Below are 26,040 nucleotides of genomic sequence, written 5' to 3'. Positions count from 1 at the left end.
GGGTTTTCCTCCTGTGCTGTTTTCCTGATGGGCAGCGGGGCGGGAGGTGCCTTCTCCGTGCCCGTCTGGGCTGGGAGGGTGTCATAAGGCAGGGCCCTGGGGACGGGTGGCTGGTGGGGGCACGGTAGGGTTATAGGGTGAAGGGGAGCAGGGGGGGCTTTTTGAAAGTTCACCCTGGGGTACCACGTATTTGCTGTTGTATTCTTGAGGCCGCTGAACTTTGAATGACTGTCTACCTGCTTTCTAACCACAGCCTTCTTCAACATTTCTGTGGTTTGTGTGCCTCTTGCAACTAAAGTCAAGAGCTAGTTTGTTGGTCCAGGACTGCTGTTTCTGTGTTGCACACTGGGGGGTTCGTGTTGAGCACCTCACCCTGGCCTAGAAGGGTGTGCTGGTAGCTGCACAGCACGGTCAACTGCAGCAGAAGCTTTCCCAAAAGTTTGGTTTTAAACCCTCGAAGGTGTGAGGGTGGCAGTGCCCTTGGAGACATGCAGTGCAGGTGCTTGTTTGTGGCCCTTGATGCTGCTAGGCTCGGTAGAGGAAGGTTTCGCTCCTCTCTGTTCCTTTGCAGAGCTCTGTTTGACTATGACCGGACCCGGGACAGTTGCTTGCCCAGCCAGGGGCTCAGCTTCTCCTACGGGGACATCCTGCACGTCATCAATGCCTCTGATGATGAGTGGTGGCAAGCCAGGCTCGTGACACCCCATGGCGAGAGCGAGCAGATCGGGGTCATCCCCAGCAAGAAGAGGTGAGTGCCCATCAGCAGGAGCTGTCACACACGGGGCATAGGCCCCCCAGGCCTCGGGGCCTGCTCCGTGAGCCTTGCAGCCCTTGGGGCCCTGCTGGGGGCCGTGCCCTATGGTGCACCTTGTGGTCTCAGCACCAGGAGCCCATCAGCCCCTCCGTGTCTGCGTGGCGTTAAGGGCGCTGTGGGATTTGAGCAGAGCCCGACCCTGCTGCCTCTGCAGTGCCTCTGGTAGCACCCACCCTGGTGCTCAAGAGCAAAGCCAGCCTTTGGCGTCCCTGGAGTCAAGGGGGAGTTCTTCAATGCACGTGCCCCGTCTCCTCTGTCCTCCATCCTCCTCGCAGGAAGGCTGGTTTGTTCCCTCTGTAGGCCTTGGGTGTGGTTTTCAGCCTGCCCTGGTCCTGATCAGAATCTGGGCTGATGCCACCTCCATCCCTCCAAGGAGAGGAGCTCCCATTTGTGAGAGGGCCCACCACCCACGGGTGCTATGGGCAGCCTGGCAGCCAAGGGGAAGCCTGCCGGGCCTGGTGGGGACAGCCCATATGCAGGACCAGCAGCATCTCCCTCTTTTAACTTCCAACCAGGGTGGAGAAGAAGGAGAGAGCGCGGTTGAAAACGGTGAAGTTCCACGCCAGGACCGGCATGATAGAGTCCAACCGGGTAAGTGCTGGGGCTGGGGCTCAGGAGGGCGCGCTGAGCCGGTAGCTAGCGGGGGCAGGATGAGTGCGAGCAGCCAGCGCCGTGTTCCCACCAGCAGCAGCTGGAGCAACCCCATGGAAAGAGCAGCGCGATTGGACTCAAATTCCTCAGGCACGCGTCCACCTGGCTCGGCCCAGCACGGGTCCCCTCGACAGCAGGGGGGTGAGCGGAGGAGCCTGGGCAGATGTGACAGCGCTGGTGAAGGACACCCGTTGTGGTAGCAGTGGTGAGGGAGCGGAGCACATCCCCCTGTGGCCTGGGCAGAGCACTGGTGGCTGGGAGCTGACTGCAGGCAGCTGGTGCAGGAGAACATAGCTTCCCTCACACGGAGCGCTTGAGCGATCGGACGAGGCAGGGAGAATGGCCTTGCTCCTCCTGCAAAACTGCTCGTTGGCTCATCAGCTTCCCAACATCCCTAAAACACATTTTTTCTCTGCACTTAATTTTTTTCCTGCATTAGTTTTCATGTAATCTCCATGATTTCATTTAAGGGTAACCGCCCTGACACAGCTCCTCATTGTCTCTTCATTTTAATTTTCCTTGCATGCATTAAACACCATTGTTTTTTCTGTCCTCCCTTCCATCTCCATGTTCTTCACAGTCGATCAAAACGAAACGTAAAAAGAGTTTCCGCCTCTCTCGAAAGTTTCCATTTTACAAGAGCAAAGAGAACCTGGCCCAGGAGAGCAGCGGACAGGAACGTAAGTAGCAGCTGGCCAGAGAGGGCAAGCGTGCGATCCCCCCCGGCCCCTCTCCTGCCTTGGGGAGGAGAGATTTGGCACTTTTCTGTAACCACTGAGCCTGGCACCTGCCTGCATTGGCCAAACAGCGCTGTTCCTGCGAGGCAGGCAGAGGCCAGGTCCGTGTCCTGCAGTACTGGCAGGCTTCCTCCCAGCCACAGTCAGGCACAGATTTGACCCAAGGAGCAGCTTCCCTCCCTCAGGAGGCGTGGGGACGAGGCACCTTCCCCCTTGCTGAATGCTGGTGGGAGAAGTGTTGACACCTTGTCCGGCCTTCCCCTCGGTGGCTGCGTGGGGCTTGGATCAGGTTCTGTGCCCTTCAGTCATGCCGTCAGGGAACAGTCCGAGCTGGAGATAAAAGCAGCAGCTTCTGTAGCGCTTGGGGCAAATGCCACCCGGATGAGGGACCTCACTGCTGAATTTCTCGTCCCTTTGCACCCACTGAAGTCCCGGCCACGAGACCTGTGCACGGGCAGGCTCTCCCAGCTGCTGCAAGTCCGGCTGCCCCTGGCCGTGTCTCTGTGCACGGTCTGGCTCTCTCTTTCTCTCTCTCATGTTTGATGTCTTCATCCTTTCACAACTTTACACTCGCCTCAATCTCCGCTCTGCCTCCTCCTGCTCTCTCCCATGTGCTGTGGGCTCTGCTCCCTCCCTCTGCCTGCCAACGGCTGCTCCCCTCCTAGAGCAAGGGGCCGGCTGGGCTGTGCAGAAGCTTGTCTCCTGTCCTGTTAGGGGCTGGCGATGCCCTGCCTGTGCTTCCTGCCTCCTGTAGAAGTGACTGTGGGCTATGCATTCCTGACAGCCTCAAAGCCCTTCCAGGGGGGTGAAACCCCGTGGGCGTGAGGGACGCGTGCCCTCGCTGGCAGAGGCGCTGCCCACACGCAGCGGCTGAGGCACGTCTTCGGTAGCTGGCTCCAAATTTTGGGGAATACCCAGCTCTCACCTGGGCCCCGGGGCTCCCAGCGAGGGCAGGCCGTGCTGCGGCTCCTGCTTGCTCCCCCTGCAGGCCGGGCTGTGCACAGACACATCCCGGGTGTTGAGGAGGGTGGGAGAAGGGGGGTGTAAGCTGGGGACACCTCCAGGCTTGAGAGCTGCTCTTTCCTTTGGCAGAGCGTTCAGGTTATTGCCCCAAAATCCTGACATCAGGAACGCTGGGGCCTGGAGCACGGGGAAAGCTGGCTGGTGCAGAGCAGCTGAGAGGCAGCTGCCGAGCACAGAGCTCCTCCTGCACCGAGCACACGTCTGGGAAGGGCTCGTTCCCCACCCTCCAGTGCAAGGACAGAACAGCCTGCCCTTGCCGGGCACAGCTGCTCACCGAACCCAGCTCCTCCTCTTTCCAGATGCTAAATTGCATCTGCTCCTTCAGCGAGCGTCCACGGAGAGAGCTGCGGTCCTTGCAGCTTTGAGCAGAGGAGGTGGGCAAGGCAGAGCGGTGCCCGTGCCCAGGTGCCAGCGCAGTGAGTGCATCCCCTCCGGCTGCTCTCCTGGGCTGGATGCAGAGGCGGGTGGCTGGAGCCAGGCTCCGTGTCCCTCAGCCAGGCTGCCAGCGGGCGTCAGTGCCCTCAGCACCCAGCCTGATGGCAGTGGTGGCCTAAGTCTGTGTGTCCAGGAAACAGCAGAGCGTACGGCTGGGCTCACAGCAGACCCCCTGCCTGTAGCTAGCTGGAAAATCTCTGTGATCAAACAGACCTGCCTGCAGCGGGCAGGCTCAGCCGTAGGAAGCTCTTTCCCTCCCGGCTCCCCTTGCTTTGTGGCGGGGTGCAGGCACCCCGTGCTGCTGTGCCGGAGGTGGCTGAGCAGCAGGACCCAGGAAGGTGTGGGGAGGAGGTGGTGGCGAGCAGGGGTGCTGGCAGACCGTGGCTGCCATGTCACAGCCCCCCCGGCTCAGGTCAGCGCGGTGCCTGCAGCTGAAGGTTGTTGAGGTGCTGCTCTCAGCCGGCCCTGCGGCGCAGGGACATATGGCACGGGGGGGCAGGCTCTGCTCTTCGCTAGCCCACGTCAGAGAAGCCTGCAGCCAGCTCCCTTGCCACGCTCTGCTGCACTGCCTGTCCCGGCATGCTGCTTGCAGCAGGGGGGGGTCCTTTCCCCCTGGTTTTCACAGCCCGGGCAAGTGCTGGGGCATGGGCAGCTAACGCACAGGTAGGAAAAAATCTGTCCCCCTGCCGTGCCGCTAGAGGTACAGCAGTGTGCTTTTCCCCTCTAGAGAGGCTATGGGGAGACAGATCTTCTGTACCTCATGCAAAAAAACAAGCGGGGCATCAGATAAATGCCTCGGAGCTGCTTGCCAGCAGCTCTGCCCCGGCCACGCTTCCCTCCCGAGCCCCGGTGCAGCAGAGCGAGGGGCCCTCGGTGGCCTCTGGGGCTGCGGGGGCAGCGTGGGCGCACCCGGCTGGGTGCGAGGTGTGCTGGGGGGGGGGTCGGCAGCACAAGGTGAGATGTCGGCACTCGGCTGCCCGTGTCATCTCCGAGAAACGTTTCTTAACCTCACTTGCAGTTGCAGCTCTGGGCCGTTCTGCACTCCTGTCACTAATGCTCATCTGGCTCTGTCTTCTTCTCCCCTCTCTCTGACCGCCCCTCTCCCGCGCTCTCCTCTCCCCCTCTCCCACTTCTCGCTGTCTGTGAAATCAGGACTTCCCTGGGTTAAGTGACGATTATTATGGAGCAAAGAACCTGAGTAAGTCGAATTTCAATGCGCATCCTTCACTTTCCGTTGCTGGCATGCCTGGTGGTGCCTGGGGGAGGCCGGGCTGCGGCCGGGGCGTTCGTGCTTCTCTGGGTGCAGGGCACGAGGAACCCCGCGGGCTTGCTGCCTCTCCCAGCGGAGGGTCCTGGGCTTTCGGAGGTGCTGCCTGCTGCACGGGAGAGGGGACGGGGAGTTTGCTTGGGGATTTCTGCCGTGCCCTAAGCACATGTGAGGGGACTGCCCGCGGCACCCAGGTGGAGCTGTGCCTCCTCCCCTGCACCCAGCCGGGCTGGTTGCTGGCTCTGCTCCGTTCTTGGAGCCCTGGAGCCGCTGGCTGCCGGTGGGGAGGTGGCTGTCCCCAAGCCAGCTTCCCTCAGGGGCAGGTGAAAGCATCTTGCCACCTTCCTCTGGAGGTATATGGTTGCCTGTGTACTCAGAGCTCCACAACAACAGCTCCTTGGCTCTCCCTGCTGTGCCGGAGCTCCTGCTCACTGCGTTCCCAAAGCCCCTGTGGGGCTGGGGACAGGCAGCAGCAGGGCAGCCGCCAGCCTCTGCGGGGAGGTCACAGCACTGGGATCAACCTAAGCAAGCAAAGCCCCGAACTCTGTCCCATCCTGTCCCTGTCTTGTCTCTGTGAGTCCCAGCCCTGTCCCCGCAGGCAGGCTCCCCTGTCCCCCGCCCTCCGTGTGCATGCTGCACCCGCTCCCTCCCGCGCCTGGGCCAGCCCTGCCCCTCAGCCCCACTCCCGGCTCCTTCTCCCATCCCTCCAGAGTAGCCAAGCGAAAGAGGTTCCCCCTGCACGTCCCCCCTTTCCCCCTGAGAGCGACAAAGGGCGAGAGATGCCCTCCCGCCTTGGCACCCCGCTCCCAGCCCACCCGCCCGGCGGGCGCCAGGACCTGTATTCTCCGTGATGCCGGTGCCGCCTGGCCCCCTGCCCTCCGTCACTAGTGCCGGGTGACAGCTCTCGCGCCCTTGGCGAGCGCTCGGTCTCAAGGGGGTCTCTCTGGTTGCTTTGCAGAGGGCGTGACATCAAACACCAGTGACAGCGAGAGCAGTTCCAGTAAGTGTGCGTCTCTCCCGCTGTCTCACCTCCGTGTGTGTGTGTGCGCTCTCGTCTCGTCCCGGTGGTGTTTCTGTTCGGAGGCCGGTCCTTCCTGCTGGTGACACCAAGATGCTGTGGCCAGCTCCCTTCCCATGGGTCAGGAGCAAGCCTGGCTGGTTCCCCGGGCTCCCCTGGCCGTGCAGACTCCGTGGTGGATTTCCCAGCCCACAGAGGACCTGTCTTCAGGGCATGCTGCGGGAAGCAATGGCCAGGTGCTGGGTCTGAAGCACTAGTGGCTCCCAGAGCCCGAGCCTGTGCAAGAGCATTCGGGTCCAGCTGCAGCCAACGCTCCCGTTAGCTCTAGCAGGTCCTCTGAATACCTGCAGCACACCCACTGGCCGTGCCCCCCCAAGTCCAAGCGTGCAGTGGAGGGGAGGGAAAGAGGAGGCCAACCCCAGAACTGATACGTGAATAATTAACGCGAATAAAGGGCTGATTACTGGATGGGCGTGAGAGCCTGTCCCCAGGGTCTGAGGTGGCTGGGGTCGGAAAGCTGCTGGTGCTCACATGCCTCTCTTTGGCTCTGTTTCAGAAGGACAAGAGGACACTATCCTGTCATACGAACCGGTGACACGGCAAGAAAGTAAGTGCTGGGGCTGAGCTGTCCTGCTTGGGCACGGGCATCAAAGCCTGTGGCCACAGCTGCGCTGTGTGTGGGTAGCTGGGACAATCTCCTTGCCTGCCCCAGTGGGACAGGGGAGGGTCAGGCTGGGTGTTAGGGAAAGGTTCTTCATGGAGAGGGTGGTTGGGCACTGGGACAGGCTCCCCAGGGCAGTGGTCGCCGCCCCAGGCCTGCTGGAGTTCAAGAAGTGTTTGGACAACGCTCTCAGATGTAGGGTTTGGTTTTGGGGTGGTCCTTTGTGGAGCCAGGAGTTGGACTCGATGATCCTGTGGGTCCCTTCCAACGCAGGACATTCGATGATTCTGTTCTAGTCCCTGCCTCAGCAGCCTGTCCTTGCCAGGAGCGGGATCAGACTCTTACAGCCCTCTAGCTCACATCTCCAGATGTCCTGGTTGTCTGCTTCATGCCCCCGGCAGTGCAGCAGCTTTGCTGGTCTGCGACCCGTGAGACCCTCGGCACCTTCCCCAGCGTGCGGGCGGGCGCCTGCTCCCCCCGGAGCAGCTCCTTCCCCTGGGCCGGCCTCATGCTGGCAGGGGGGTGGAGATGCAGGCATCCACGGCAGCATTTTGCCTGCCCACACAGCTCATCTGGGTCAGATGAGAAAGATTTTGAACACATCCAGGAGGAGATAAACTTGCACAGGGCTTCCTGGAGCGCAGGCTTGGTCTCACAATGTGGCTTTTGTTCGCAGTTCACTATGCGAGGCCAGTGATCATCCTGGGGCCGACGAAGGACCGAGTTAACGATGACCTCATCTCTGAATTCCCACACAAGTTTGGTTCCTGTGTGCCACGTAAGTCCCAGCAGGTGCTTGGGCCTTGCTGCAGGGAGGGGAGGGTGGGGGCTCGGTGACCCGCGGGTCCGGGCGTGAGGAGGAGGAGGAGGAGGAGGGCTGTGGGGACGCGCAGGTTTGGTGTGGGTCTCTCTGGGGTCGCCCCTGAGGCCTGCTCTCCTCCAGACACCACCAGGCCTCGGCGCGAGAACGAGGTGGATGGACAAGACTACCATTTCGTCGTATCCCGAGAACAAATGGAGAAGGATATTCAGGACAATAAGTTCATAGAGGCTGGGCAGTTCAATGACAATCTCTACGGGACCAGCATCCAGTCGGTGCGGGCGGTCGCGGAGAGGGTGAGTGTGAAGGGGTGAGCATTCCTGGGGCCGGGGCTGTCACTGCGCCAGGCGGGGGCTGGCCCAACCCCAGACACGGCCAGCGGTGCTCTTCCTCTCCCCGTGGTCCTAAGGAAGGGCTGTGACCCATCAAGTAAGTGTGGAATGAGCTTCTGCTCCCTCTGCAGTCCTGCCAAACCACGTAGCTGCTTTTCTCAACCGTGTTACCCCACCTTGGTGTCTGGTCTCCTTCAGCCAAACTCCACCCAAAAGCCCAGCTCACGTTCAGGAGTTCACAGGGCAAAGGTGCCCGGCTGCTCTCAGAGGAGCCGAAATGTTTCCTGTGCAGGACTGCTGGGGTGTATTGATGACTTGTGAACAGCTTTTCAAGCGTTCAGAGAAAAAATCAGTCCCCTCACATTGCTGCCGTCCTGCCCTAAGCAGATGGGAATGTAAGGGCATTGGGAGTTGGCCTGTGTCTCGGGACTGGTGCTTCATCTCTGTGGCTCCTCTCTTTTGTAAGCGTGTCTGTATGAGCAAGCTGTTTTCTGCACAGAGCAGACTGTGTGGGTAGGTCTGATCCTGATCGTCTCCTTTCCAGGGGAAACACTGCATCCTGGACGTATCTGGCAATGCTATCAAGAGGTTGCAACAAGCACAACTTTATCCCATTGCCATTTTTATCAAACCAAAATCCATCGAAGCTCTCATGTAAGTGTAATGACATCTCCTATTGCCTCTCTGGGGTGAGCAGCCCTGGCAAGTCAGGGGTTCGTATTTCTGCTGCCTCTACTTTTTGGAAAGCAGCAGAGGTGGTTGCTGGTGCTGAACTTTTCCTTAAGAGGAGCTGGGCCCATTACTGTCTCTGCGGTGTTTTTCCACATCCACAGTGAGTCTAATGCCGTGGTGCATCCAGTCTCCGTGTATTGCTGTGGCTTAAAGCCCTTTGTTTGCACCAGGGGATTTTCTGTGGGCAGTGTAAAAATGCTCGCAAATATGTCTGATGTAACCTGCTCACCTGGGCCCTGAGACCAGCCAGGAGAGCTGCTGATAGCCCAGAGTGATGGATCACAGCTGGAGGAGACGTTTCCTGTGCCCCTCAGGGGAACCTTCTGCTGCTCGTGGCCCTGGGAGGGGTGTGAGATCTGTGCTTGCAAATCTTCCAAGCATCAACAGAGAATGTTATCTGTGAGGAAATTCTGTAGCTAGAGATGGACTTTAAGGTCAGAAGAGACTCTGCTGGTACCAAGGGGACTGGGAAAACCCCTTCTCAAGCCACCAGCAGTAGAATTGTTAATTCTGGTATTATATGAACATGAGGGAACCTAGGCAAGGAGGGTGGCGATGGGCTTTGGAAAAGCAAGGAGATTTTTTGCAGTGGTCTTGCAAATTTAGAGGATTGCCTGGACTTCCATGCATTTCTGTGTTATGGTGCAGTGGGAAGAACTTCACTGTTGGAAGTTGGGGTGAACTGCCAAAGCAATAAAGAGCATGTGGGGAAGGTTCTTGCCTTTGTGAACTGGGTCTCATGCAGCTTCCATTTCTGATGTGCGGAGGCTTCCCAGGCACCCTGTGTCTGTGGGATATTTTTGCTTTTGTTCGTTGCTAAGAAAGAGAGCTAAGTTTCTATTTTTTGTGCGCGACAGGGAGATGAACCGGAGACAGACATACGAACAGGCCAACAAGGTCTTTGACAAAGCCATGAAACTCGAGCAAGAATTTGGAGAGTATTTTACAGGTGAGTGTCCCGAGTAGGTTTGTGTCTGATTTAATATTTTCTAGCTGGCAGCTGTGACCTCTGCCAGCACTGTCTTACTGCAGGGTCATGAGAAAATGTCCAGCTTCATCAAAGCAAAAAGAGATGGCGCTCTGCCAGCATGGCTGTGCGAAGGGACTGTTCAGAGATCAGCGGATAAGAGTAAACCAGCTCTAGAGGAGAGGAGTTGTCAGGCAAGATTTTCTGAGTTTGTGAAAGCCTATCACCAACTTTAGTAATAGTAATTAAAAAAAAAATCCACACAGCTAGGGGAAGCACAACGTATATTCAAGGTGCTATAAGGCTGCAGGAAATAAAACTCCTTACACTGGGGAGAGGGGAGCATTTTCAAAAAGAGAACAGAGTCCTTTTAAAGAGGAAATATAAGAATTAGTGACCTAAACGGTGGAGACTGTCCAGAGTTATTACAAAACATCTTCCAAAAAGGACTGGAAGTTTGGCTGACTTCCTAAGTAGTCTTTTTTGAAAGTCAGGGGCTGCCTGGTAGTTTGTGCTTGCAGGGATGAGCTGCTCATGACAAAGGCATCCTAGTGCATTAAGGAACTAATGTTTGTAGCATGTGGTTAATTCTGGAAAATCATGGGCAGGCAAAGGGGCAGAGGATCTGGTCTTCCTTCTTTTCTCCATTGTGGTAACTGTTTCCTCTAAAGCTGAGGAATGATAACCCTGTCAAATACTGTGTTACCCACCTAACAGTTACCATGAGAAATCACAGGCAGAACATTTTCCAAAAATGGATCTTTGCTGAGCAAATGTCAGCATAAAAGCCTTCCCCAGAACCCCTTTCTTGGGGAGCACTTCCAGAGCTGCAGGCTGCTCTTCCAGGAGCAACACAAAGGAAACGCACACCGGAGTTTTGCCAAACCCTCAGCGTGCCGTCGTGCAGCCTCACGTGGACAGTAAGCTTGCAGTTGACCCGAGGAAAGAATGCTCTTGGCTGAAACCCAGCCCAGTTGAAAGAAGTCAGTAATGGGCAGTAAGTTGGAGGCAGTAGGAAATTCTGTGCCAGGAACTTATAATTAGGGAACAGAGACACTGGAGGACAGCCCTGGCTTGGCTGCAGAGGTAGGCAGAGTTACCAGAAAGCGCTGGCCCCCCGTGCACATCTTCCCCTCCTGATGTAGGGAACACGGTGAAGTTCTTAGCGTTGCATCCGTGCTACGCAGCAAGACTGCAGCTGGTCTTTGGGAAAGCATTACTGCTGGGAGCAACACACGTAAGCTGGCCTTTTCCAGCACGACAGTGCTGCAGTTCCCATCCCGAAGCAGAGGAAGTAACAAACATGAGGAGTCCTCAGCAGGAGACCAGACTGGATGGACAAATCCAGCACCTCAGGGTATGCGCCCGGTGCACGCCGGATAATCCGAGCGAGGCTCCTCCCGCGCATCACAGCGGCGCAGCGGAGAAGGGGAGCGTGCGGGGGCAATGACCGTGGCCCAGCCGCTGTGCTGCTGTGAGTTCACACCCTGCCCTGCGCCGCCGTGCCTCGGCCAGCTGCCCAGAGCCTCAGCGCGGCTGTGTGACACGGTTCGCAAAGCTGATTAGCAGCCCTTGTGGAGAGCCCGGCTGGCGCTTCACACGCGCAAGTAGCTGTGCCGGCGTGGGATCAGCGCGATCTCTCGCTAATCCCCTTGGACACGCTGGTTTAACCCTCTGTGTCACCGCGTGCCTGTTACGGCTCCTTTGACACAGGCTGTGCCGGTTGTTGGCTGCGCTGTCCCGGCCCCTTGGCTGCAGAGTGAAGGCCTTTCCCGTAGCTCACGGCCGGGAAGGCGCAGCGCTGCCCCACGCTCAGGGTCTTCCTTGTTCTCTCCTCTTTCAGCCATCGTACAAGGAGACTCTCTTGAAGAGATTTACAGCAAAATCAAACAGATCATTGAGGACCAGTCCGGGCACTACATCTGGGTCCCGTCCCCAGAGAAACTCTGAAGATGACCCCCACCTGCTTCCCCGTGAGCAGAAGACCTCTGAAATCCCACCCCACCCAAGCCCTCTGCCCCAAGGGGGAGGATATGAAAACTATTCCTGCCCCCTTTTTTAGATCGTCGCAAAATTGAGTTTTCTAGTCCTGTTTCTTTTGTTGGGATGAACTGATCTCATTCATCACGTGACTGTTCCTACCATTCCTGCATGGACCTTCCCACTGCTCCATTAGAGACAGACGAGAACCCATTCAAGAGTTGTTTTTTATTATTATTATTATTATTATTATTATTAACTAAACCAAGAATCAAGATGGGAGGAGGCGGCTAAGGACTAATGTAAGAAACAAGTGAAACAGCGGACTCTGAGAACATGAGCTGGTATCAGAGCTCCAGGGGCATTTTTCCAAGTGTGACTGTCTAGCAGCTCTGAACAGTGCGACAGAAAGGCAGCAGAAGGCATTTTATTTATCTGTATATGTAATTTATATATAATATAGAGAAAGATATTATATATATATTATATATATGTGTGTGTGTGTGGACTAGGAAACCTGAGGGACCTCTTAAAAGGTACTGTATTACTGCAAGGATCTTTCAGTTTCTTTGTCCCAGCCGCTGGGCATAGGGAGTCCACTTGGGCAGGAAGAGATGAAGCTGGTACCACGCGCTTTGGGAGCGTCTCCCGTCCGCGCCAGCCTCCTGCCAGCCACGCCAGGCCTGTGAGCAGAGCAGAGACTGGGACGCTGCGTCTGCAGAAGGGACCAGGGGTCCGGAGTGACCCAGCAAGGAGCAGCGGCCACGGAGCTGGGTGAGGCTGGGAGGCATTGACTGAGCAGGAGGCTGCAGAGCAAGAGAATGGATGATGCTACATATTAAATTGCACATTGTTTTACACACCACCGTACGTGTTTGCATGAGAGGTTTCCTTTTGGTTCTATTTTTTTAAGCTGATGTTAAACCAAAACCATATTGTGTTGCTGTGTTGGCTTTTTTTTTTCATTATTCCATTTTTTTTCTCTTGTTAATAATGAACTGAACGGGTATAAAATCCAGTTTTTTAACTTATTTTTTAAGCTGGCTCTATTGTAAATAGAATCTAGACCTGCGGTGTTCAGTTAGGAAATACTCTACCAGCCACATGAAACAAATGTACTTGCTGTCCTGTGTTGCTGTGGAAAACCTGGGAGAGCGGGCTGGCGCTGTACCTGCGGTCACAGGTGCAGTGATCCCTTCTGGCTTGTGGCAGCACGCTGGCATTAGCCACTGACAGGAAAAGCCCCCGGCTGTGCCTTGGATGGACGCTCACGCTTTTCCAGATCAGTAACAGCTGAGCAGCAACAGAAAACCTCCCTCCCTCCCTCCCTGCGTGCCAAATTCACTGCTCTGCTTCCTGTGCGTGCGGCGGTGGCCTTGCCGGAGGAAGGGCCGTGCTCCCTGCGCTGCGAGCTGGGAGAGGCAGGGAAGGGAGCGCTCACCTCGCCTGGTTCTGCCCCTGGCATCTCTGCATGAATCCGCCAACTGAAATTGGGCTCTACTCCCTCTCTCAAGTTCACCTTGGGAAGCTGTTCTGGGTGCCCTGTGCCCACAGCTCTGTGGGGCCGGGGTGATGCAGCTCTGCGCTGGTCTCGGTGCGCTGCGAGTTTGCGTATGAGGCAGCTGCAAGTGCTGAGACAGCTGGCCCAAAATGCAGAAGTGTCCAACCTGGAGGAAACTTTGGCCTTTGCCTTGGGGTGGGGCTGCACTGTGGGAAGCGAGCCCTGTGTCAGGCTGTGGGGAAACTCACACAGCCTCTGAGCTTGAGCTGCTTTTCCAGGTACTCATAGAAATAAGGTAGAAGAGCCCTCTGTCCTTACAAAGACCTTGCCAGTGCTGTTTCTCAGGCACAGCCCCATGCACCAGAACAAAGGCAGTCACCGCGAGCGTAAGCAGGTAAGTCTTGGCCCATTCTCCCTCGCCCTTTTGTACGGGGGTAAGTGAACGCACTGGGTGCCAGTCCCCTTCCCCGAGGGTAACGCTTACCGGTGTGTCAGGCGGCGCACAGCACGCAGTGTTCAGAACTGCTGTGAGATTGTACAGGTGCTCTGGTGAGAAGCTGTCCTTCCTCGCCCTGCCTCGAGGAGCCCTGCAGGGACTGAGCAGCCTCCTGGGACTGAAAGCAGTGCTGCGGAAGAGATGCTGCTGCTAGCACAGGGGAGCGGAGGAAGGATTCTGCTGCCAACGGGACCTGCCCTAAAGGAGCGAACTTTGGCCGTGGATCCCTGTTCAGCATCCAGCGCCCTGCCCCGCTGGTCCTGCTCCAGGGGCTGTAGGCATCAGTCTCTGGAGAAGTGGAGTAAGTGAAACAAAAGTGCTTAAGATGCTAGACACACGGTCGGTTCCTGTCTCGTCTTTTTTTCTAATAGCCTGTCTCCCTCTCATCAAGTCACATGGAGAAAAAGCTGCTGTACTCCATGGCATAGCTGACAGTATCGAATCGATCATGACAACACTAGTTGGTTACCAGTGTTTCTTCCAAGGAGACATATATTTTTAATAAACAGAGCGTTGCAAAGAACTCTGTCTTTGAGACCTTCTTGTGGAGTCTTTCATTGTGCGCCAGGTCTGTTTTCTGATGCAGATCTTAGCAATTATTGATAGGTCCCTCCACAGCAAATTTAAGTGTTGAAAGCATCATACTGATTTTAAAAAAAAAAAAAAGCTTCATAGTATCAGGTGGTCACTGTGCACTAGCCTAAAAGAGAAAAGGAAGTGGCCTTCTTTATTTCCAGCCATAACCAGGCCACCGAAAGGCTCTCTTGGGTTGTTGTCACATAGGGTGATTTCAGCTTGATGAGTTGACACAGTAAATGTATTTTGGGTCACAGCTTGAAGTGTATGGAGTTTGCTCTGTGAATGTGGGTCAAATAATAGGGTTTCTATGCTGCTACATAATTGTTTCTGTATTGGATGGAAAGGCAGCAAAGTGTGTATGTATATATATGCGTGTGTGTGTATACATAGTCCAGCTAATAGAGAGCATCCTTTTATGGTTTAATGTTATTTATACAGCAGCAGAAGACAAGCTGTAAATACAACAATTATCTTTTTCTAGTATTTTAAAATACAGAGAACAGGAGTGTTCACTGGCAGACAAGTGTGCCTAATGGGGAATCATTATACATTCCTGTCTGAAGCTGCTTCGTCATCTAGCTGAGCTAATTCAAAGGTGAGAGGAGTTTTGTTTCTTAAATCTTGAAGGTTTTTTTTTTTCTTTTCAAACTGCACATTTCTGCCTCTGTGGTTCTGGTTAATTAACCCTCTGGTCCTTACCAAGCATGGGAGCACAGTATCTCTGAGGCTACTGGGAGAGGGTTTTACAGGGAATTTAGTAACAGCTTTCTCTGAAAGTTTTTCCTCATCGGTGCCTGAGGTGCAGGCACCTGGATAGCTGTCATACGTGGCTTGTCTTCCTACCGATGCTTGGCAGCATAAGCTGCAAGGATTACTCTTCCCTGCTTTCCTCAGCCCTTCACAGCAGGATTCATGGCTCTAAAGCATCTGCTGTGAAGACGATAACGTCATTGTCATACTAAAGGAGTCTCTTTCCTCGAAGAATCCTTAAGCACTCCCTGTTCTCCAGTGTTTGTTTACATCCCTTGCCTCCAAAATGAGGGGCATGTGGTTTGACTTGAGTTTTTTTTAACCCTAATTAAAAACATCGAGTTGTTTGGGTCAGTCGGTGTAGCAACGGCTAATGGTACAAGCATGCAGAAGCCGCTGACTGTGTGATTAGCAATATCTTGTTGGGACCACACTTGGCTCACCGCAGGGCTGACAGTGGTATTTCCTCCCTATTCTTAGTTCCAGTGCACTACTTGACAAAAGCTTCTGCCCAATCCTCTAATGAGCTTCAGTCCTCTTCCAATTACCTTGATTTCTGATTACTGTGATCGCTTCAATTCTTCTGGGCTTGACCTAAGTGCTAGTGGCCAGGCCAGCCCCTCTTCCTGCCTCTCCAAAACACTCAGTGCAAGCACTGCATTAGCAGAGGAACACTTCTTAAACTGTACGGAGGGAGGTAGCCCTAGGTGCATCGTAAGTGGAAGGTTTCAAGACACACTGCATTTTCCTTGCTCATCTAGACTGTTGCTGCTTCCCAGATAATGAAGAAATTATCAGATCAGAAGAAAGGGCATAAAATACAGGCTTGAGGGGGAAGGATTTGTGAACTACTGCCCTGGAGGATGCATTTATGTTCTCAGAATCAAGGAGAAACTGCAGTTGCAGAGCAAACACCCCAGCACACCCTGTTGTTTGCACAGTGATGTGTAAATCAGAAACTGCTGCTGCGATGCCACCTTCTGGAGCAATCTGTTAGCATCTCAGGATAAGCACCTGAATTCTCCAAGGTGAAACCATGCTGCACAAAACTGAGTGATAAAAGGAGACTTGTGAAGAGAACAGCACCAATTTTTATTTTTATTTTTTCAGTTCAGCTCTTGCTGACTTAAGAAGATTTATATCCTGTAGTCATCCTAGCTGGACTAACTGGGCTATAATGCAATGTTTAGCTTAGTAAGACCAACTGGCATGGACCGGCCTGCATCTATGCTAGCAAACTCAGCCTGCAAAGCAGGGTGTTTGCACGCAAACTACCTGTTGGAAATGGTCATTGGAAATTGAGCTAATTAAGGTCTGATTCAACTAAAAGAGGAATCTTTGTGCTGCTTAAAACCTATGGAAAAATCTTATGCCTGGAATAAAGCGTACAATGTTAAAACGAACAGCGATGAGGTAAGAAGTACCATCAGCAGTGTCTGTAACTGATCTGATTTGGACTCATGAGTAAAGTCTGTAGTATAACAGAAATCAAACTGAGCATCTCCAAGGAAAAAATTCAAACGATGCTGGCTGTAGGCAAAAACACCTTTAATGCTTACTGCCCTTCTACGGCTGTATGTAATTACCTGCAATACTTCCTGGGCAAACATGACCTCCTCATCTGGTGCAGTCTGACACCTTTACCTGTTTATTTGTGCAAGTCAGAACTCAGAACCATAATTAAAGGTGGCCTGGCAGGCACCAAGGAGATGCACAAGCAGCAAGGAATACCTTTGACTCTATGGCATCCATTTGCAGTGCCTACATTAGTGTGATGCAGCATCTGTCTCCAAAACTGTTACTCAAGAAGAATTTTGTGACAGTTGAGGCCTGGCTTTTTATGGGTTCAGAAGTGTTCCTTAGTTAAATAGCCAGCACACAGTCCATTAAAGATCTGAAAGTAGCTGCCCTGAGAGGTCTAAATCAGACCCCTTGGAGTGAGCTTCCAACAGGCCCATCCTCCTACTTGTGTGTCACTGGAACCGTCTGCAGTCAGACAGCCTGGCTCATTTCTCTGGGTACCATCAAGGGAATGCCACACAAGTTCAGTGGAAGTGGCTTCCACTGCTTATACCACCTCAGCTGGAGGAATAAAGGCCCTGGGGACCCTCAGGAATAAAATCAAGTATATAATCTCCAGTTGAGGACAATTATTTTTTGCATCCCACTTGACTATTGCCACAAATGTACCTTCCTAATCCTACCACGACATAGTTCTATCAAGCTGAGCCTCAAGAGCAACGAAACTCTTCATAACAAACTCTCTGGCAGAGGCACAGCTCACACAGCACCAGTCTCAGCCACGGTATCCAGTATCTTGCTATCACTGGCACCAGATCCTATAAACTTCTCAGTACTTCCCTGTTTGCCATCTTCAACGTAATGCACTCCTGAGGGAAGGCCCATTCTTGCACTGTTATCCAGAAGCTGATATTGACCCGTGCAGTACTGCAAAGTATCTGGTACAATATGTTCCAACTTACGGTTGCTGTAAATGCCACACTCTGTCACACGTCTGCACGTAGCTGCCTTCAGGAAATGAGCCAGTATCCATCTGCGTAACAGGCAAGAGGATGTGGCAGCTTTGCTGAAGGCTGGTTTCCAGCGTCAGCAGTAACATTCACCGTGGTGCCTGATGCACGTGAAAAGCAGAAATCACTCCTATTATTTGCTCTACTCAGACTGGGAAAAGAAGACGGCCGTGGAACTTAAGAGACTGCAGTGCAGCTAACTGTTCTAATTACTTCTTGCTTGCAAGGGCCCAGACCACTGCACTAAGCCCAGTAAGCTCTTCTTTCAGGGTACGTCAGTCCTTCAGAATGCAGTACAACTACTGCAATTTCTTCTGTTATATAGCCAGCATCCTGCTGTTAGCAGCCATCCTCTTTCTGAATAGGCTTTAATAATCTGATCGTAAGTAAAATATAATAATTTTTTTTAAATGAAGTTAGATAAATAGTGATCACAAACCAGATGATCTTATAGCTGAAACATACTGTTCCATCAGTATATTGGTCCATCAGCCCTCCCTTCTGTGTAAAGCCTGTAAAGAATAATTACCAAAACACTTACAGCTCTCTAGTAAGCACTAGAGAGGGTCCCAGTAGGTACAATGTCCCTCAGGGGAGCTTGAATTTCCTCTTACAGAAAAAGCAGAAAAATCTATTTATAGGATGTATGCCCAGTTAAAAATCATACAAATTGTATACAATGTCTATCACACAAAAGACAGAATACACGATATTAAATTTGTTGTGCCTTGTGCCTTTTTACTATAGTACGCATCCCTAACTGAAAAGCAGTCAGCACGTATCTACTAGCTATGATATCTCCTTACCTCATCTTCTAAACAATCAACTGAAACCACGAATTTTTTTTTGTTTGTTTTTTTTTTTTTTTTTTGCTCAAGCACCCTATCAGCCTTTTTTTTTTTTGAAACTTCTATACTAAGTGCATTTATCCTCTGCTAGAACTCACAGTACTGGTCCCCTAGCACTCAAAGGCCTTCATGACAGTGCGCTGTTGCTTCCCTCGACTCAAGTCACCTTTATTTCCTTCCAGAGAAGGACCGGGCACATCAGAAGAGGTATGCACTTTGACCTTATGCTCATAAGCACATAAAATGCAACCATGATTTATCCCCCGGAGTTAGGACACCAAGGTGCATCACTAAGTGCACCTGTCCCACAGCACAGAAGACAGCACTCAGGCCATGTATCTTCTGACTTCTGAAGCTGCTGGTAAACCAGCAATGGTTGCACAGAAGTAATAGTATTTCGTACCTCCACTCCACCGCACTGAATTTCAGATGGGACATACCTCCTTAGGCAATCCAGCTGTAGTTGAATCCATCCATTTACCAGCCTGTGTTTTTATATGGATTTGGGGGAATTTTATGCCAAACTGGCACGTCACAGTCAGTAGTCTATAAAAAAGCAGTACCTAGTTAAAGCTTTAGCTTTTTTTTTTGTAGCACCTGCTCTTTTATATTCTAACTAAATTGTGATCCTGGCAAACAGCTCTGAATTCTTATCCATACCAAAATGGACTGAAAACTAAACAATCTGATAAATATTTATGTAGCAAGGCAGCTATGGCATCCAGAGGAGATGCCTGGCCTTGGAATACTATTATTGTTCACAGTGCCACTTACTACTAAATTTAAATTTAAATTCTGATATTTAAATTAACCTGTTACACAACTGCAGGCCCATCTCATGAGACAGCTATATATTTATTTCTGTTATATAGATCCACAGAATGAAAATTTTTCCCTAGAAGAAAACAATTACATTTATTCAATAAATGCTTCCTAAAAAGTACGTAACTTAAACACCAACAAGAGGGAGATCCTGGTTTCTTTTCCACTGCTCCTGTGACCTCATGCCTTTTTGCAGAGCTAACAGCCTCCTTCAGTCAGCAGGATGTTTCCACGAGACTGCTGTCCTCCTTCTTCCAGTTGTGGCTATCATTATTCTTCATTTGGAATAAACCCTTTTGCTCTGTCCAATTTGTCCAGAACCTCACTATAAAGACCAACCATCTGGAGAATATAAGCACCATATTTGTCTGAGTCAGCAAGGATGGATAAAGTATCATAGAACCAGGTAATTTAAAGAAATGGCAAGGAACAGGAGTAGGGGAATAGGTGGGAGACTACAACCAGCTTCTAAATTTAGAATTTTAGATTCATGTAAAAATTTAAACAATTTTAGATTCATGAAAAGATTTAAACATGCACAGATTTAAACATGGGGCTTTAGTTTAAATCAGCTGCACCTCAAAAAGGTGGATTTATTTATACTGACATAAAGCATAGCCCATAGCCAAGTCTTTCATCAATTAACAAATCTATTCTTATTGTCTTAACTGATGTACTTAAAATAATACAAAAGTTGCAACCAGCTCTTGATTGACTGGCTTGCGCATAAGAGACTGACTGACGATCACATAACACCAACCAGGCTGTGCCGTGTTGCAATCAAGAGGAGCACCAGCCAAAAACTATAGAGAGAAGCTTACTTGTGACAGAGTAAGAAAAAGAGTTGCTGCTTTCTGTAGGGGTACTAGCCCTGAAATTTCTCCCTCACAGAAGAATTTCTCCCACAGAATTTCTCCCTCAGCTAAGCTACTCCTGAGAAGATGTGCTCTAATGATTTCATTCATGTCAGCTTAAACCCTAGTTATAAGATATTAGATCGTACTGAAAACCAAGCTTTAAAGTATTTATGCAACGGATGATTTAAGTAAAATGGTACAGCATCATGCCTTTAGCAAGCAGGCAAGGTACAAGGAATTCCCCACAGCCACAAATAGTCTGAAGTTTACTTCCAGTAAGCCATTTGTGCAATCCTTCCAGTAAAAAGACATTACATGGCTCTTTCTACTGTGTATCAAATCTATTCTGGCCTCACTTTGAAAAAATTCTTTAAGCATCAAGCTCCCCAAAAATATTTAGGTACCATGCTGCTTCTGAAACCCTTTAAAGATCATAGGTAGTGATTTCTTCACCCAGATCCATTTCTTCAAAATGAAATTTCACTTCCTCCCGTCCACTACTACCTATTCCTAACAAATTCAACCCAGACATTTACCCCCATTCCTCATAACCGTCTGGTTACACTTACATGGCCTTCGTAGGTTTTCTTCAGAGATCCTAGATGATTGAGGAAACGCATTCCTAATCCACACCATTGCTCTGCTTCCTTATATTTACCAATGGTATACTGAAATATTCCCGTGTTCCAGGCTCTTGTCATCAACCAAAGGGTCTCTATCTCTGGGTAACCATCCTGGAGTAGCAAACAACAAACAGCAGCTCATCAGAAAATGGACTTTTCTCTTGACTAGCCAAGAGTACATCAGAGCTTAGTTTTCAAGTGGGAAAACAGGGATGTTTTTTTTTCTCCTAAGCAAACGAGAATTCTTTCAGAGCTATTCTGTACTTCACAGTCCATCTGCACTATTGTCAAACAGCTTGTTTCCAACATGGATAAGTCACGTTGCAGTTACTTATTGGTAGGTCAGAAAATACAATTCTGTGGGACCGGGAAGATGCTAGAATGGAAGTTTGTTTTCCTACAGTCCATCTGCAGACAGGCTGGTCTTACTGCTGCAGTACTTAGCAGTTTATCCAAACAGTCCTGTATAGCAGGACCTAGCTGCTCACTGAAGATCAAAAGCAGTCCTTGAAGTGTTCAGAATTTCTTTACATGCTGTGGCAGTGCCTTACCAGTGTGAAAGCAGCCCTTAATAATAACTGCAGAACAGAAGCTGAAGTACCCAACAGGAGTTAAAACCTCATTCAGTTAGGGAAGGCAAGGGCAAGCAGATAGATTGATAGATCCTTCTCATCGTAAGTATGAGGGCCCAGAGTGAATTTCTGAACTGTGGCATCCATTTCTGAATAGGAGGTATAAATCATGAGTGGTATCCCAGTTTTCTAACTGACAGTGTTCTGTTGTGCTGCTCCAGGCTCCTCCTCTTAGCATGGTACCAACTAACAGCCATAAGCAAGACTGCAAAAGAAGGCCTTCTAGTACAGATGAAATTATGCTGTTACGAGTATCAGTCCACGTTAACATATCATTCACACCCCTCACGATATGAACATGAAGTTCTATACAACAAGAACATTATCAAATTTATAGACGAGAACTTTAATGAAAGGCAGGTATGAATGTGGGCATGTTCTTTTTTGGTAAGCAAGGAACAGCGTATCTTTATATTATTTTTATAAAAGAGACATTCAAACCTGACTAAAGAAACAGTCATGCACTGGAATGAAATTATGAAACCGTATTGGTTCCACTAGTCCTGCATAACAGGAATACTCCTTAACTGATTAACTCCTTAGCTATTGATTGTAAGTAGAAATATCTGACTTCCTCATTACAACTGCCTTTGCTGTACAGCACATGCTTCAGGCCTGAAAGGAATACCAGCAATGCTTACAGAAGAAAAGATTTTCTTCTCCATATACCTGTCGTCATAGAAACAAGGCACTCAAGAACAAATGTGGTTCAATAAGTACTGACAGCACAGGAATCTAGTTCTAGGTCATTTGGAAAAAAAATAAAAATACAGTAATACATTAAGTCCCTAAATGCATCTACAAAACATTGAGGAAAAAAAAAAAAAGCAGGACTGCTATCCAAATTTTAGCCGGCTTTAAAACAATCCAGAAAAGCAATATGCATTTACAAAACCATATTCAGCAAAAGAATGTAGAAAGCAAGAGGAGGAAAGATAGATGTTCTAGCTCAGGATGTTTATAAAAGAGGCACTGAAAATTTGGCCTTAAGTATCTCTAAAAAGCCCTAAAAAAATCTAGGAAAATTCATAATTCAGTTATAAATATCCAAAAGCCATTTCTTTTGAGGTAATTTCAGTGCATCTTTTACTGAAGAAGTCTTAGCTGCTTCATATATAACACTGTATAATGTTCAGTCTACTAAGTATTCTCAATCTGATGGGAAAGTTTTTTTTTAAACGTGTTCAGAATTTCCCCATCTTTTGTTTTCCTGTTCAACTTACTGTGCTGCTGATTACACTCAGAGCATCTTCAAAGTAGCCCCATACCTCTTGCAGCACACAAGCATCCAAGTCTGTTACTCCAGTTGGCAAAGAAAGATTAATCAAACTATGTAAGCATTTGCTGTTAATCAAAACAGAGTGAAAGAGGAAACATTAAATACCATGTGCACAGAACACACAGCTACATTTTAGCACTAGCAGCACACTTATTTGTGCGTCTATGATTGCCATCCTGGCATGTCCACCCCGTGCTTATTACGTTCACAGTCTGACAGCAGAGACATACATTTTCCGAGCATCAGAACTCATTCATACAGACTGTGCAAAAAGGGAACCAAGAGCAGTAAATACGTCTTTATTTTCATACAAAGTATGAAAGTAGAAATTCATTTCTAAAGTAACACAGGCTTATAATGTTTTCATGGCTTGCTATACACGACAGCAAAGAAAAAGAGAAGATACCTTTTCTAATTTCACCAAGAGCTAAGTACTCAGTGTCCTTAGAAAATCAGTAACAAATACGTAGGTTCTAAAAACAGGTCTTTCTTTCTCAGTGTGAAGTAAGAAAGGTAGCGTTAATGGTTGCTTCTGCCCAGTGGTTACTGCACAGAACTTGGTAAAATGGAAAAAAAAAATCTATTATGAGATACAGCTGAGAGAGAAGGACACACCAGGTTGTTTTTCAGATTCCGCCAGCAACATTTGTTGCAGAGCTGGTTACCCAGCAGAATACTCGTGTGTGTACTATGGCATCATGTCACTAACTTACAGCTCGTGGCTTTCTTTTTAGCTTTTGTCTTAATTTTCCAGATCACTACTTCACTGCTGCAGAACAATGTTTGCAATGAACACCTTTATCACAGGAAACAGCCAGAGATCCTTTCTAGATCTAATTTTCATTCTCTATCCTCAATACATTCATTTATTGAAAATATGCCTAGCGAATAGGTTGCAGTTAACACACCTGTTGAACAGTCATACTTCAGTGGTATGTTGGTTGGCCAGCGATTAGTGAAACTTTGAAAATAAGCCCAAACCCACTTTTTCCAGTTGCAGGCTTTATTCCCTATCACATTTCCAATCAGAGACTCATGGCAAAGCTATGTGATAACACTAACCTAAATTTCACAGCATCAATGGCAGTCTGCTTTCTGTGAAGGTTTAATGCACCCTGCAGAGCTTTCTTACACAGTACAGGATACCGAGCTGGAGGTTCCATTGCTAATGCTTAAAAACAAAAGAAAATAGAGAACAAGAAAGAAGTGACTGGAGCCAGACTTTAATCTCATTGGTCACTAAAAAAAGCGTGGTATAATATAGAGAAGAGCTATTTACAAATTAACTACGCTAAGTTGAAACTCCAAATCTAGCCAAAGTACACATCCTAAAACTTCTGTCTTGGGGCACGAATCAACTAGGGCCATTCTCTTGCCTTTGCCAGTTTGGATGTTGTAAAAGTTTATCTGAACAACATTTTCCAGACTCACAGCCTCCACAAATGTCTTAGGTTCTAGAAATGGAAGGACATCATTAATTACTGGTTCATCCTCCATATAATACAATGACATTTCAAAATGCAGATCTCCTAATACTGCTGAGAACCAAAGAATATTTGCTTCAGGACAAAAGTGTATCATTTTTTGCATGCTGTGCAACACAGAATAATCCATGTCACCTCAAATGAACAGGAAAGAGTAGCATAAGCTGTTTTTCATGACTTGAAGAACTATGAAAGTACAAATGCAGTCCTTACATGCAATGATCTCTAGCGTCTTGACCTCTATTTGTGGCTGCTCCCACACTGACTCCATAAGGTTATTGAGCGTTGGATCATTAAGTTTGGATTTTGCTTCAAATTCATACAGCAGCAGCAAAGTGTCTGTGGGATCTTTAGCAAAATCTCCTACAGGAAAGACAGAATTGCCTGTTTGTAATGGTTCATTCTCTTAAAACTATATGGTGTACCACAAGGTACACATTTTGCTTCCAACAGGCAGGAAAACCCTCATTTAACAGTAGAGCAAGTGGAACACAGCAGGAGTCTTGGAGAAAAGCCTCAGATGTCCAAAGCAGAACATTTTCAGCATCCTCCAGGGCAACAGACTTATCCACACACTGGCTAAGGTCCAGTGAAGAAGTGAAGGAAACACCAGGCTACCATCCCACAAACCTCTGCAATAAAAACTCTGATCTAGTGAAACGTCCCTGTACTGAGATCATCAAACCCACGGGTTTTAAGGATAGGAATACACAGAATTCAAATGCAAGCTATGTAATGAAACTTTAGTTCAGAAACAATAAAGTTTATGCAAGTAACATTTTACAACAAGTAAATTTCTTGACAAAAGTTAACTATTAATGCATCTTACGATGGAAACTCCACAATGTCCAAAACCTAACACTGAAAAGAAACTGGAATGCAGGTCAGACAAGGACTGTATAAATTTGTCTACCAATTTATTACCAAAAAGGGGAAGTGTGCAGCCTCTAAGCTAACAGTCACACAGCATCTCAGCTGTCAGCTGAAACCACTCCAGACTCCTGTGATTAGTCTGATCTAAAAGGACACAGAATAGTCAAGGAACAGAGGATGGGTTTTGGCACTTCGAAGTACAGCAACAGGTCTTTCTGTAGTCTCTAATGCCTTATATATGGGAAGAGTCCAGTAAAACTATTGAAACCATATCTTACTCCAGCACAAGAGTAGTGTGAAAAAGAAAAAAAAAAAGCATGGTAATCTGGCACCAGTCTAGTCTAGAGCAAAAAGATGGAGTTTCTTAACAGTTAAGACAGAAAAGTCAACCAAATTCACCCTGAAAGATCATCCCCCACTTCACAGCCCCTATATAATAAAAAGCCTGCAATGACATACAAAAAAACATAGTTGGCATTGTCAATCCTTATATCATATTGCCATATATCTGCTTCAACACTCCTCAGCTAAAACAATAATTCCACACGTGCTGTATTTTCAGTGAATTCAGTGACAACACCATGTGTACTGAATAGACACACCTTGCAGCTTACCTGTTAATTTCAGAACTTTCCATATCTCCTTGCATGCCTGGAGATGTTGAAGGGCCTGAGTCAAAAACTCCATCTAATTCACAAATTTTAGAATAAATTTTTGTCATAATTTTACAAGCAAAAGGAATATACAATTCACAACTAACAACAGAAGAGAGTTCTCCATATCTAATTATATAATAAATGCAGAACCAGCCTAATTAATACATCATCTACATGAGTTATTGTTTTGTTTTTCTCTCTCTCTCTTTTGCAACGACCTCCACATTTCAGGCAAAGACTCTTCATACTGAAAGTTCCATTAGTCCAGAAAGGGCCTTATGTGTCCCTATGGGACATAATTTAATTTAGCTCTCAAACATAAAATAGTGTTATTGAGACTGAGAAACCACTGAATCCCACATAACAAATTCCTTCTTACCACAGTAAGTAACAAACCCTCAGAAAGGATGTATGAAAAAATAAAAAGGTGAGCTTTATCATAACCATATAACCACACTGGTAACTATTTTCAGTGATGGCATAATCCTAAAGACGCAGTAAGTATCTGCCTGACAAACCTACGTTTAGCAGCAGACTCCTTACATAATAAATGAGGTAGACTGACATTCCTTTAAGAGAAGACACTGTCCTGACCCTTTGCTGATATAGATCTGCTCAGATCCACTGAAGTCAACAAAACTGCTTTACAGACATCCAGCATTTTCAATTGCC

General features: G+C 49.1%; 2 protein-coding genes across 22 annotated transcripts in view; one reads left to right on the top strand and one right to left on the bottom strand.

The window, feature by feature from the left end:
• DLG3 (discs large MAGUK scaffold protein 3) overlaps window positions 1-11,692 on the top strand; it is a 74,894-nt gene extending 63,202 nt beyond the window's left edge. For 7 of the 10 annotated variants that reach the window (XM_067005267.1, XM_067005264.1, XM_067005265.1 and 4 more), the window contains 10 exons: window positions 572-748; window positions 1,330-1,405; window positions 2,046-2,145; window positions 5,886-5,927; window positions 6,502-6,552; window positions 7,283-7,384; window positions 7,550-7,722; window positions 8,303-8,412; window positions 9,348-9,439; window positions 11,301-11,692. In XM_067005267.1, the coding sequence (XP_066861368.1) occupies window positions 572-748; window positions 1,330-1,405; window positions 2,046-2,145; window positions 5,886-5,927; window positions 6,502-6,552; window positions 7,283-7,384; window positions 7,550-7,722; window positions 8,303-8,412; window positions 9,348-9,439; window positions 11,301-11,407 (1,030 nt within the window). In that variant the 3' untranslated portion in view covers window positions 11,408-11,692. Of the gene's footprint in view, window positions 1-571; window positions 749-1,329; window positions 1,406-2,045; window positions 2,146-4,812; window positions 4,859-5,885; window positions 5,928-6,501; window positions 6,553-7,282; window positions 7,385-7,549; window positions 7,723-8,302; window positions 8,413-9,347; window positions 9,440-11,300 lie in introns of all 10 variants that reach the window. The other 3 variants (XM_067005266.1, XM_067005272.1, XM_067005270.1) reach the window with 1 other exon arrangement.
• A 976-nt stretch (window positions 11,693-12,668) lies between these two features.
• TEX11 (testis expressed 11) overlaps window positions 12,669-26,040 on the bottom strand; it is a 37,259-nt gene continuing 23,887 nt past the window's right edge. For 5 of the 12 annotated variants that reach the window (XM_067005275.1, XM_067005277.1, XM_067005278.1 and 2 more), the window contains 6 exons: window positions 25,327-25,399; window positions 24,053-24,202; window positions 23,418-23,526; window positions 22,300-22,420; window positions 20,391-20,555; window positions 18,979-19,306 (listed from right to left, as the gene is read on the bottom strand). In XM_067005275.1, the coding sequence (XP_066861376.1) occupies window positions 19,235-19,306; window positions 20,391-20,555; window positions 22,300-22,420; window positions 23,418-23,526; window positions 24,053-24,202; window positions 25,327-25,399 (690 nt within the window). In that variant the 3' untranslated portion in view covers window positions 18,979-19,234. Of the gene's footprint in view, window positions 13,723-18,978; window positions 19,307-20,390; window positions 20,556-22,299; window positions 22,421-23,417; window positions 23,527-24,052; window positions 24,203-25,326; window positions 25,400-26,040 lie in introns of those variants that run through there. The other 7 variants (XM_067005276.1, XM_067005281.1, XR_010834876.1 and 4 more) reach the window with 7 other exon arrangements.

The sequence above is a fragment of the Anser cygnoides genome, chromosome 13, assembly GCF_040182565.1.
Source record: "Anser cygnoides isolate HZ-2024a breed goose chromosome 13, Taihu_goose_T2T_genome, whole genome shotgun sequence".
Taxonomy (NCBI): Eukaryota; Metazoa; Chordata; class Aves; order Anseriformes; family Anatidae; genus Anser; species Anser cygnoides.
This window is presented reverse-complemented; position numbering and strand designations above follow the sequence as displayed.